Source organism: Peromyscus maniculatus, chromosome 17 (genome assembly GCF_049852395.1).
Source record: "Peromyscus maniculatus bairdii isolate BWxNUB_F1_BW_parent chromosome 17, HU_Pman_BW_mat_3.1, whole genome shotgun sequence".
In the NCBI taxonomy this organism is placed as follows: Eukaryota; Metazoa; Chordata; class Mammalia; order Rodentia; family Cricetidae; genus Peromyscus; species Peromyscus maniculatus.
Window position 1 is genome coordinate 58166339 of NC_134868.1, and position 12659 is coordinate 58178997.

Below are 12659 nucleotides of genomic sequence, written 5' to 3' on the forward strand. Positions count from 1 at the left end.
TTCCCAGAGGGACCTTGACCTTGTTGTTAGATTCACTTTGTGTGGGTTAGGGGCTGACGGCTTGTACTCAGTTACTTCTGTTTAACCTTTCCCTGTTGTTTTTTAGCTCCAGCTAGAGGACGATCAGGGTGTGAATTTGGGACTAGAGAGCAGCCTCACACTGCGGCGCCTCCTGGTCTGGACATACGACCCCAAAATAAGACTAAAGACCCTCGCTGCGCTGGTAGATCACTGCCAAGGTCTTCTGAGTTCCTCTTTTCTGTGCCTCTAGACTTGAGTGCAAAACTTGTTTGTCGGCAGGGCCCGTGGTTCTGCTCTATAGATGTAACCAACCGTCTTATTAAATAAGAAACACAGAAACAATGCAAAAGAGAAAGCCGAGAGGTCAGAGCTCAGAGCTAAAATCTCACCCTTCCGCCTGCGGTGTCCCAGCTTCCCGAATGAGGCTTCTATTTCCTGTCTGTTCGTCTATTTAAAGTATTTTGTTCTGCCTTCTCATTGGTTGTAAACCCAAACACGTGACTGCCTCGTCACTGTCTGAATGTACAGCCCCCTAGGTCTTAAAGGCATATGTCTCCAATGCTGGCTATATCCCTGAACACACAGATATCTATGGGATTAAAGGCGTGTGCCACCACCGCCACACTCTTGCTATGGCTCTAATAGCTCTGACCCCCGGGCAACTTTATTTATTAACATACAATCAAAATCACATTTCAGTACAATTAGATTACCACCACATTTCCCCTTTTCTATTTTAATAAAAAGAAAAAAAAAAGCAAAAGGTTATAACTAACAAAAGAAAAACTATATACAAAAGTACAATAACTATATACAATATATACAAATAATAAATACCTAAACAGGTATTGGACAAATCAGAGAAAATAATTCCATTATCTATCCTATTTTGGTAAATCCAAGATGTATCTAATGCACTTTCTATCCTAATTAATTTTTCAACTATAAGTAACTAATCTTCAACCATAACTAACTAATCTTCAACTCCCTCAGAGACCCAAGAAGGAAATAATATTAGCTAACAAAAATAAAAAACAGGAAGTGCATGCAAGCAACTTCCAAAAAATTTGTGAGTTGACAGAAACAGCCAGCTGCCTGGGCAGTCACCTGAGGTTTCTCCGCAGTGTTGGGGCATCATCTTCAGCCTATAGGCTTAGTGTATCTGACAGACTCATTTGTGAAGTAGGATGTACACAAGGTCAACAGTTCAATCTCACATTGGGTGAGAGCAGTCCATGTACCAGAAACACCTGAATTCCACTAGTGTCCTGTCATGATTCAGGATTTTAAATTCTGGAAATTGTTGACAGTTTTTGAATTCAGCTGTTCATTCTTCTTGGCTGTGTATATATGGCTTCATCTCAGCACTGCTCTGCTTGAGGGTACACTCAGTGAACACAGATAATAGATACAGGCCTGCAGGGAAAGTCACCTGGCACCAGTGTGGTCTGCTTGTTAGCCTGAGGCTCTCAGGGCGCCCCCAAGATGAAACTGGGGAGGGGGTGACCAGAGGCAGCTTTGTGGGCTGCCTGCCAGGGACATGCCCACCTGTGCCCTGCCTGCACGCGTTTCCTCACAGCCTTCTCTGCCTTCCCATGCTCTGCACTGTTTGCTGCCACCCCCCACTGAGTTGCCCAGGACCTGAACTTGAGCGCCCCGGAGTCCAGGTTCACACATACGATCCGGGGGCAGCCTTCCTCACCCTGGTAATTCTGTGAAACAGAGAGAAGGGACAGAACAACCCACTCCCCCCATTCCTCCTCACCACACCCCTCCCCAGCTGGGTCCCTGCCATCATTCCTCTTCCCTCTGGGTTCCTCACCTCTGCAGTGGGTACTGGCCACTGAAGCCCTGCAGCTGTCCTGCAGCAGTTTGTCCGTCCTGTGTGGTCTTTGGCAGATGTTGTAAGAACTGCTCCTGAGTTCCTAGGCTCATCAGCCTCTCTGTGTAAGACTGGAGGCCGCGTAGAACCCCCAGCTTCTGATGCAGCACTGACCACTGTGCTTGCTTGCGTTGCCGGGAGCCGTTCTGCCGCTTGTGCGGCCCACAGGGTCCTCCTGGGCCCCACCTGCCGAGCCGTGCCAGGCCGCAGGGCCACTGGCAGGGAGTTGGCCTTGTGTGCCACACCCCGAGTCTTGTCCCCATTGCTCCTTAGACCTTTGCTTTTCGTGGATACTATGGTGTGTGGTGCACTGCAGTGTGAACTGTGGATTTCGAGTGTCTAGACTGGGCGGCTGCTCACTCTTGGTCACTTTCATAACTGAAAAACTCCTTGGCTGACTCCTGCTTGAGTGTGCAAAGCCAGCCACTGAATCCCGATGTCTGGGCCTTGCTGCGTCACATCGCTGCTGCTATTACTAAATATAAGGAGTTCTCACTGACTCAGGAGAGCAGATGCACTTGTCTCTGCTGTTTGGCTGTCGTTGGTTTAGTGTCATGGGATTGGTTTGTGCCATGAATTCAAATTTATTTCTGTGTATTTTTGCCTCATTCCCTAGGACGGAAAGGGGGCGAGCTGGCCTCTGCTGTCCATGCCTACACAAAGACAGGAGACCCCTACATGAAGTCCCTGGTGCAGCACATTCTGAGCCTAGTGTCCCACCCTGTCCTCAGCTTCCTCTACCGGTGGATCTATGACGGGGAGCTGGAGGACACTTACCATGAAGTAAGTACCAAGACTCGGGGTTAGGGGACGCCGGCGTCGCCTTCTCCAGTGTGATTTACCTCAACCGTTATCATTTCCTCTGACCAGGACTGTGCCTCACCTCCTTGGAAGGCCATTCATGTTTGGCATTGTGCTTTGTGATCAGTGCAGTCATGAGGTTAGGGGAAGCTGCTCTCCCAGTTCCGGTGCTAGGAGCTCAGCCAGGTGGAAGTGCATGCCGCTGCATGCTGCTGCATGCTGGTGCTCCCTCGCTGACTGATGGAGCACGGCCTGGTGACACAGCTCTGGGGAGCCGTCTCTTCACGTGGTCATTTCATAAGCTTGGTCAGCTGTGCTGTTGGTTTGAATGCAGCAAGTGAAGGCATTTGTGCTTATGTTCCTCTTGAAACGTAGGTAGTTACGGTGTGAAGCAGCATGCAGAACCATGCAGCAAACTCCAGAGGACTTCGTAGTTGTTGGGGACCAGGGTAGGGACATCACACCCAAAAGTGTTGTCTGTAGCACTAAGGAATGGAAAGACAGGAACCCGATAAAAGTTGTATCATATGTTAACACATGCTAAGAGGTTAAGAAGTACATAGATGCCATGCTAAATACAGCATTCATCACGAAAACTCCAGTGTTTGCCATGGAAGTGGGTGCAGGAGAGGCATTTTTTTTTTGTGGGGAGGAGAGGTTGAATCCAGGCCACATGCATGCTAGACAAATGCTCAACCACTAAGCTACATGCCCAGACTTCTTTCTGGATTTCTGAAACGTGCAATACAGACACTGATTTACTGTGATGTGGTACGGTATACACTTGGGGTCTTCTTCTGAAGACACCTGGCTGCTGGGAACATGGGTCTGATTTATGGTGGGTATGTGTGTGGGGGTGTTGTGCATGTGTGTGCCTGTGTGTATGTGTGTGTGTGTCTGTGCGCGCATGCACGCATGTGTGCGGAAGCGGAAGTTAGTCTCATGCATTTGCTCTTCAGACAACTTTCACCTTCACCTTTTTTTTTTTTTTGGTTTTTCGAGACAGGGTTTCTCTGTGTAGCTTTGCGCCTTTCCTGGGACTCACTTTGGAGACCAGGCTGGCCTCGAACTCACAGAGATTCGCCTGCCTCTGCCTCCCGAGTGCTGGAATTAAAGGCGTGCGCCACCACCGCCCGGCTCACCTTCATCTTTTGAGGCAGGGTCTCTCACTGACCTGGAACTTGCTGAGTAGACTAGGCTGGCCCTCCAGCATGCCCCAGGAGTCAGCCTGTCTCTGTCACTCCAGCACTCAGCTTACAAGTATGTGCTACTTCACCCAGGGTTTTTGTTTGTTTGTTTTTAATGGTGGTGTTATGTTTCTACTTTTTTTCATAGAATGTTCTGATTATGGTTCCTCTTCCCTCAACTCCTCCCAGGTCTGCCCTACCTCCCCTCCCACCCAAATCCACACCCTTTCTCTCTCACTAGAAAACAAATGGGCATCTAGAAAATAATAATAAAATACGATAAAAAAACATGCCAGAGAGATCCAGGACAGGATCCAAAGCTACACAGAGAAACCCTGTCTCAAAAAACCAAGGGGAAAAAAAACAAACATGCCAGAATAGAACAAAACAAATGGATAAACAGAAGAAAGAGAGGCCAAAAAAGGCACAAGAAACAGAGATGCAGAAACACACACACAAATCCCATCAGACACAAAAGTGGAAACCATATATATATGCAAAAGACTATAAGGTAAAGAAAACAAAGAACCTTATTTTATTTTAAATTGTCTCTGTGTGTAAGGACGGTGCCCACAGAGTCCAGAGAGGGCTTTGGCTCCCCCTGGAGCTGGAGTTATAGGAAGTTGTGAGCCATCCACTGTGGGTGGTGAGTATCAAACTTCCGTCCTCTGTGATTGCCATACCCGGTCTCTGCAGCCCTCGCCAGGCTGGCTTCACCTGCTGACCCATCTCTCGGCCCTAGGTTTTAAAAGTTACCGAGTGAGCATCTTTGTTGAGTTCAGTAGAATTGGTTCATCTTGTCACTCAACAAACATAACCTCAGTTCTTGTCCCATTGATAAAGATTTTATTTTTTCATGCTTTCCTTCGGACTTAATTTAAAATTTCTAGAGAAGTTCCATGAGTTCTGCAAACGTCCCCTGGGTCCTTCCCCAGGGTTACCTGAGATCTACAGTGTCACTGCGTTGACTCATCAGTCTTCTCAGACCTCCTCACACCAGAATCTATGGTCTGATGCTGATGCATCACCCCTGAATTCACACAGGCACCCACAAGACCAGGGTCCCCAGTTTGCCTGCCAGGTCCTTTGCCCAGTGACCCTTTGACCCTGGTGCTCATTTGCCCCGCTCCTTTTGTTGGTGAGTGACGCCTGGTGAGGGTGGGTGCAGTGTGGTCTTTGTGGGGTTGTCGTGTTGTCCTCGAAGTCCACGCTGCTGTGTCTGGAACCTGCTCCCTTGCTGCTGGGTTCTGCCTCACTAGATCTGCATAACGTTCGGCCTGTTGAGTGCATTCGGGGCCAGAGTGAGGCGAGCGGCAAGTGGCAGGATCTGCCCACGCCTGTTTCAGGTCGACTGTCGGGTGACATGTGGCCATCTGCTGTCCCTGAGTATAGATCCCTGATGTCCGTCATTGTCTGGTGAACTCTATAAACAGTTTTCGTGTAAGTTTTAAGTCACTTTCGTGAAGATTATCTCTAACTGCGAATAGTAGATTTACCATATAAAGTCAGTAGGTTAGAGAGTTACATTGTGTACTTGATTGTTGTGTAATACAAGCTTGAGGGGTTTGCCTCTGTAGTCCTTGCGTAGGCTAATTCTTCAGCAGGGCCAGAGTGAGTTATAATTTGATTGTGAAATCGAATGTCTTCAGTGACTGTATATGAGCTGTGCAGTCACTGTAGTTGATGGAATACCTGCACAGGAAATGCTTCTCCAGCCCTCAGATGCGGGTGCAGACACCGGCCGGTCAGCCTGAGTGGCCGAGGAGGAGCCCTGGCAAAGCACAGCCACCTGGGTGTGTCTGTGAAGGAGAGCCCAGCGAGGACGAGTTAGGATGTGAGCGGCAGCACCCCAGAGGCGGGCTGGGGGCCCGGGCTCCACCACAGGGGGGCAGAGACAGCTCTGCCGCTGCCTGCCACTGTGGACGGACCTGTGAGCTGTGACCAGGATGAGCCTTCCTGTCTTAGCTGTGTCATTGTCACACAGCAGACCATCTAAGATTGCTCTTCAGCGGACTTGAGCAGAGAGACGAGACACACCCACTGCCGGGAAGTGAGACGAGGCTGTCCAGTTTGACAGACAGGACCAAGGAGGGAGGGGAAGAGACAGCTTGAGTCTGCGGCATGGAACTGATGAGCAAAATCCCCATTATCAGTGTTCAGTCCACGAGAGACGCAATGAAGAGGTCCATAGAGCAGCCAGACATGTTATAATGGAACTGCAGAGAGCCAGAGACAGGGAGAGTCTTCCAGCAGCTGCCTTTCCGTGAGAAGGCCAGAAGGTGGCGGGTGCGTGGACTAACCTCCCTGGGAGTTCTGCAGCCAGCCAGAGTCTCAAGCAGAAATGGAGAAAGAAGAGATTCCTCTTCAGCAAAACCCGAGATTTCCCAGAATGCAGACTTGCCCAAATTGATTCGCGAAGAAGCAGGAATGTACGCAGACCTCCAGCAGGTCAGTGGGTCCGTCAGTGATGGAGAAATTCCCTGAGGAAAAGCGGTGATGAGAAGGTGGCTTGGAACGGTGGAGTTTCCGTACAGACTCGCCATGGGCCTTCTCAAACTCTAGGACGTACAGTGGGAAGGAGCGTGAAGTCTGTTTTATGAGGCCGCTGTAGCACCACACAAGACACACACACGGGCACAAAGCCTCCACTAAATACAGGAAGCAGAATTCAGGAGCGTATTGAGAACACTCTTGTAACAAGGGGATTCATCCCAGTAATACAGAGGTGTGACCATAGTCCACCAGTGTGACAGCCATGGTAATCGTGTAGGGACACAATCTACTCTGTTCATGCTAGAGAACAGTTTGGTGACAAAATGCTGAAACCTGGACCAGAAAGGAACTTTTTTTGAAACAGTAACAGCTAATGAGGCTGTCGTCTGCCTTCTCCCTGGATGAGGACCAAGACAAGGACTCCACCGTCACCACCCCTCCTCGGCCTTGTGCCGAGTGCACACTAAAGCACAGGAATGAAGCGATCCAGTCAGGGAGAAAAGAAGTACACTTACCCTTTCCAGATGACATGATCTTAACGTCCAGAAACCCCCAGCATGCACTGTGCAGATGTGCACTGGAAAGGGGGTACACCTGCATCTGACACTAAGGTTCTCAAATTGGCAGCCCACCAGTCGGGCAGAATTCCTTGTGTTTCTCTATACTCAGTAAACGTTGCAAACAGGAAATAAAAACTCCACTCACATCAAACACACTAAATACTTCAGGATAAAATTAGCAAAGGATCAGTCTGGTGCCCTTTGAAATACTGTACCTGGAGAGTTTGCCTGGTCCGTGACCTTTGTGACACAGGGAAGCTAGCTGACTGGATTGCGCCCCCTTTGAAGTTGCTGTGAGCTCTTCAGGACAAAGCTGGAGTCCTGGCTTCCATAGCAGGCACATTGGTGTGGGAGCTTCTGTGGTCTGTACTGTTGTATCTGATTCCTAGGAACTAAGTTGCATGCTAAGAAAATGTCCCCTTTGCTCCTGTTTTGGGGGTGGGGAGTGCACATTTGTCTAGCAGTTAATGAGAAATCAGGGTACAATGACATTTTATTTTTTTCCCCTAGATTCTTTCTGTGTTTGACATAATGGTAGAAATGAAAGGACCTTGAGGGGAAAATACATCAATATAATGAAGGCTTATTGCAATTATATTCTGACCTTGGTTCTTTCCTCCGCCACCATATATGTCTCACAGAGTTCATTATATTCTGAAGATGAGCACACCCTTTGTGCTCACTACTAGCTGCTCGTAGAGTGACTGCACGCTCCTGTGCCCCAGATGAAGCAATGTGTTCATGACTTCCAAAGATGACTGAATTGTCTGGGAGTTTTTTATGGTTTAAATTAAAATTTCTTATTGTTCACACTGATAGAAGCCCCGCTACACTCCAGCCATCAGGATAAATTGGTGTGCTGTCTGTAAGACCTAGCTCTTGTGTTTAAGTGAATAACAGAGAATACAGTTTATATGCAATTAATCTAATCTGTGGAATGGCAAGCCAGAGGGCAGTTACAGCACAGAGATGGAAACCGGAGAGGCCCTCGGGGGTGGGTGGGGGGGTGGGGGTGGGGGAGTGGGGTTGTAACGTTTCCTTGTTTTCCTCAGGGTTAATTTCAGTACGTGTTGCATGATAACCTCATCAGAGCAGAGTGTTTATTTCCCCAAGATGCCATGGTTATATGTTTTTAATTGGGAAGGTAATATACAGTAAAAGGGTGTAAGATAGATGAGTTAGTTGAAAGCAAATGACCTTTCTCTGTGGTCACAAGAACACCAACATTCGTAAGCTTGGCCTACAAAGTCAAGTGGGGGACTCTTCGTTACTGACTGTTACACAGCTGGGCAGTGGATTTCTAAGAAAAACTGTTGATTGCTCTGAGAGAATGATGCTGTCTAAAACAAACAAAACAACAGGATGGTTAGCTGGTATCAATTATTAAAGTTTTTCTAATTCACAAATTATTTGTGCAATTTAAAAGTTTTGATAGTATAAACACATCTAACAGAAAAAGTTAAAGTATTAGTAATCTGATGAGTAGGTAATATTTGTGTTTACTCTGTTTCAACTGGACTGTTTATCATGTCACACATAATTTTTTCTTAGAAGTAGATAAATGAGTGTCACTTTCTGACATTAAATTCTTCTTCACCAAGTTCTTAAAATGTTCTTTGAAATCCTGACTAGCTATTAGTCTGGCCTATATTTGTAAATGTAAAGTTGCATTTTGTTTTTCCTGGAAAGATTAGCGCTTTTCCTCATGTCCTTGGATATGGAAGAAACTTTATTTTTAATGGTTATATGATCATTATAGATCATTCCTCATGTCCTTGGATATGGAAGAAACTTTATTTTTAATGGTTATATGATCATTATAGATCATTCCTCATGTCCTTGGATATGAAAGAAACTTTATTTTTAATGGTTATATGATCATTATAGATCATTGACATATTCACATGCTTTTTAACATTTTCCCAGCAAAACTGACTTTATTTATCAATTGTGTGATTGTCTAAATGGAAAACCCAAGAAAAACCACTGTTAGAACTAATAAATATAATAGTTTCAAGCTTTCGATATTTATTTGTTTGTTTACTTTTGAGGCAGGATCTTACTGTGTAGACCAGGCTGGCCTGGATACTTGCAGAGATCTGCCTGCCTTCCTGTTGTTAGTATTGAAGACATGCAGCACCATCCCAGAAAGCCTCTGACATATTAATAGCATATTAGAAGGATACGATACTTCAATCAAAAAGATTTTGCCAATAAAAGATAATATTTTACTTAGAATAACTAATAATAGCAATAATACAAACTAATGAAAGTAAAATGGTAAAGTAGATGGAAGGTTATTTCTATAATCTGGAAATGGGGAGATAGCATCAGAGTCGGGAAGCCCAAAGCTGGAACAATGACAGAATAGGCAAATAAAAAGCACAGAACATACTGCCAACACTGGCAAGTGCTTCACTTTGGAAATTTGTAATGTATGTGATGTACGTATAATGTATGGAGACTCTGTTTACTAATAAAAGTTGAGATAGAAAGGTAGGCCAGAGACAGAAAGGACAGTCCACAGGAGGAAAGCACCACACTGTGGCGGTGTACTAACTCTGTTTAGCTAAGGGTGAAGGAAGAATGCAGGGTCCCCTGCTGGTGGGGCTGCTAGCTGCACAGGCTTTGGAGATGTGTGTGGTGTCGTACGTACAAACTGAACATCCCTCACCCGTCAGTTCTGCTTCCAGAAAGCCAGTTGGTAGGGATCAGAGCAGTGGTACTCCGCCTTGTGGCTAAAGTGGAAGTGGCGTGGATAAACTGGAGCAATGACATTGGCAGCTGGGTCTTTCCCTGCTACAGAAAGCCCTCTCTAGGCTGTGGGTGTGGGAGGCGGACCATGAGAGTCACGGGAGAAAGTCTCTCCCTCTAGTGCCCCTTGGCCGGTTGGCTGTAACTGGCCTTTGCACAGGGGGCCCCGTGTGCTGTGGGCACTGCTGTGGTGGCAGTTTGTGTGCTGCGTATGTGCTCGGGTGTGTGCTGCTGACCCAGCCCGTGCTGGGCTGCTCTGAAGTGGAGGCGGGCAGAGCACGTGAACCCAGTGAGTGCTAAGAATGCTCTGGAATTTCATGTTGCCCCCATGCTCAGAACTCCATGAGCATGCTGAAGCCCTCGGGACATGGGTCCTGGAGGCTGCCAGGGAGAAGCTTCGTTCATGCTCGTGCTGCGGCTCGCTCCTAAGTCTCCAAGGAAAGCGCACTTTGTTTTTGTTGTAATTTGGTTTTAAATGTCTGGGAACATAATCAACTTAGCTTTCTGTCCAGAATGCTTTGTCAAACAAGTTTATTGTATAAGTGAGTGGACTCCTAGTGTCTGAATAACTTACCTAGAGAATAGCTATAATAATTTCTTTTGTTACTAGTCACTAATATTTTTCACAAATATTTCTAATGCTCAGTGTTCTTTTGCTCTTAGTTTTTCGTGGCGTCAGATCCGACCGTTAAAACCGACCGACTGTGGCATGACAAGTACACGCTGAGGAAGTCGATGATCCCTTCCTTCATCACGATGGACCAGTCTAGAAAGGTAGGGCTGGGCCGGAGGACACTGCTGTGCTCAGAGCGCTTGAACTATGTGACGCAGACTGATGTGCAGTAAAGACGCTTTCGCTGTGTTTTGCTGGTGGACTGTGCTGATGTATACATTTCTCCGTGTGTTTTTGAGCTCCTGAACTCACTTATAAAGATGTGATGCTCAGGTCCTGTGGTTTTAATTCAGTGGCTGATACGAAACGTGTGAATATTTGAGATGTTTGGATCCTAACTTTTGTACAAAAGTAATCATAGCTTATTTCTCTTTCTAGGTCCTTTTGATAGGAAAGTCCATAAATTTCCTGCACCAAGTCTGTCACGATCAGACACCAACCACAAAGATGATAGCTGTGACCAAGTCTGCGGAGTCACCCCGTGACGGTACGGTCCTTTTGAGGGTGGTGACGGAAGGGATGGGGATAGTGACCATGGCTGGGCATGGAGATGTGGTGACGATAGTGTGAGGTGGTGAGTATGAGACAGTGGTAGTGACCCTGGTGGTGACAGTGATGGTGACCCCAGTGGTGACAGTGATGATGGTGACCCTGGTGGTGTCAGTGATGGTGACCTGATGGTGACAGTGATGATGGTGACCTGGTGGTGACAGTGATGGTGACCTGGTGGTGACAGTGATGATGGTGACCCTGTGGTGTCAGTGATGGTGACCTGATGGTGACAGTGATGATGGTGACCTGGTGGTGACAGTGATGGTGACCTGATGGTGACAGTGATGATGGTGACCCTGTGGTGTCAGTGATGGTGACCTGATGGTGACAGTGATGATGGTGACCTGGTGGTGACAGTGATGGTGACCTGGTGGTGACAGTGATGATGGTGACCCTGGTGTTGACAGTGATGGTGACCCTGGTGTTGACAGTGATGGTGACCTGGTGGTGACAGTGATGGTGACCTGGTGGTGACAGTGGTGGTGACCTGGTGGTGACAGCGATGATGGTGACCTGGTGGTGACAGTGGTGGTGACCTGGTGGTGACAGTGGTGGTGACCTGGTGGTGACAGTGATGATGACCTGGTGGTGACAGTGATGGTGACCTGGTGGTGACAGTGATGGTGACCTGGTGGTGACAGTGATGATGGTGACCTGGTGGTGACAGTGATGGTGACCTGGTGGTGACAGCGATGATGGTGACCTGGTGGTGACAGTGATGATGGTGACCTGGTGGTGACAGCGATGATGGTGACCCCGGTGGTGACAGTGATGGTGACCTGGTGGTGACAGTGATGGTGACCTGGTGATGACAGTGATGATGGTGACCCCGGTGGTGACAGTGGTGGTGACCTGGTGGTGACAGTGATGGTAACAGTGATGGTGACCTGGTGGTGGTGATCCGTATAACCTGTAGCATCTATAGATGACTTGGACCACTAACACACCTTCACACAGAGCATATGTGTACACCTGTGACACAATGTGGCCATGTGGGTGTTCGGTTTTTAGAATGAGTGAGACAGCAGCGTTGGAGCAGAGTTAACCGCTTCCTCCTTAGTAATGCGCATGGCTTTATCCCCTTGGTGAGAAACAGACAGTAAACGAATGCAGCAGATGAGAAGGCAGGGTCAGCTCACGACTCAGACTGCGGAGGTCCGCTCTGCCCGCGCTGGGCCGCTGCTCCCTGTCGGCGGGTGGGGGCCGCTCCTCCTGCCTCCGCCTGTCCTTTCCTCGAGGCCTGCCGCGGCCTTCTGAGGTCAGGAGGCGGCCTCTGCATTTCCTGAGAGTGCAGCATCCCACGCAGGTGGCTTGTGTGCAGACTTGTAACCTCTCGGGTGGTCCTGGGAGAGAGGTGGGATCCAGAGCCGGCTTCGGGGAAGATGACTGTGTTTAAGAGATGGAAGAGGAGTCAGAAGACCATTTATAGCGCTGGAGTGAAGACCTTTTCATCATGATGGAACACACAAGAGGTGTAGGTGGTCTCCTGGGGTCTCCTAGTCCTGCTGGGAGACTGATGCTCGCATCAGTTAGTGAGACTTCCTTTAATGTCAGCCTGCATTGTGACCCTGGAGCTTACAGGCACTGCTGGGCACGTTCCTCCTGGGAATCAAGGGCCAGCACCAGCTCCTGGTACGGGGGATGCTGGCCTTTCCGTCTCAGACTGCTTTGCCTTGACTGACTGACTGGCTGGCTGGGGTCTACACTGATGGTTGGCTCTGGTTCCATGGATGCCT

The 12659-nt window shown here is 48.0% G+C and overlaps 1 protein-coding gene across 1 annotated transcript in view; it reads left to right on the forward strand.

Moving 5' to 3' along the window:
• Window positions 1-12659, forward strand: part of Tubgcp3 (tubulin gamma complex component 3) — a 63272-nt gene that overhangs the window by 24522 nt on the left and 26091 nt on the right. The window contains exons 10-13 of the mRNA XM_006981314.4: window positions 107-239; window positions 2520-2686; window positions 10362-10472; window positions 10750-10858. Coding sequence (XP_006981376.2) covers window positions 107-239; window positions 2520-2686; window positions 10362-10472; window positions 10750-10858 — 520 coding nt within the window. The remainder of the gene's footprint in view (window positions 1-106; window positions 240-2519; window positions 2687-10361; window positions 10473-10749; window positions 10859-12659) is intronic.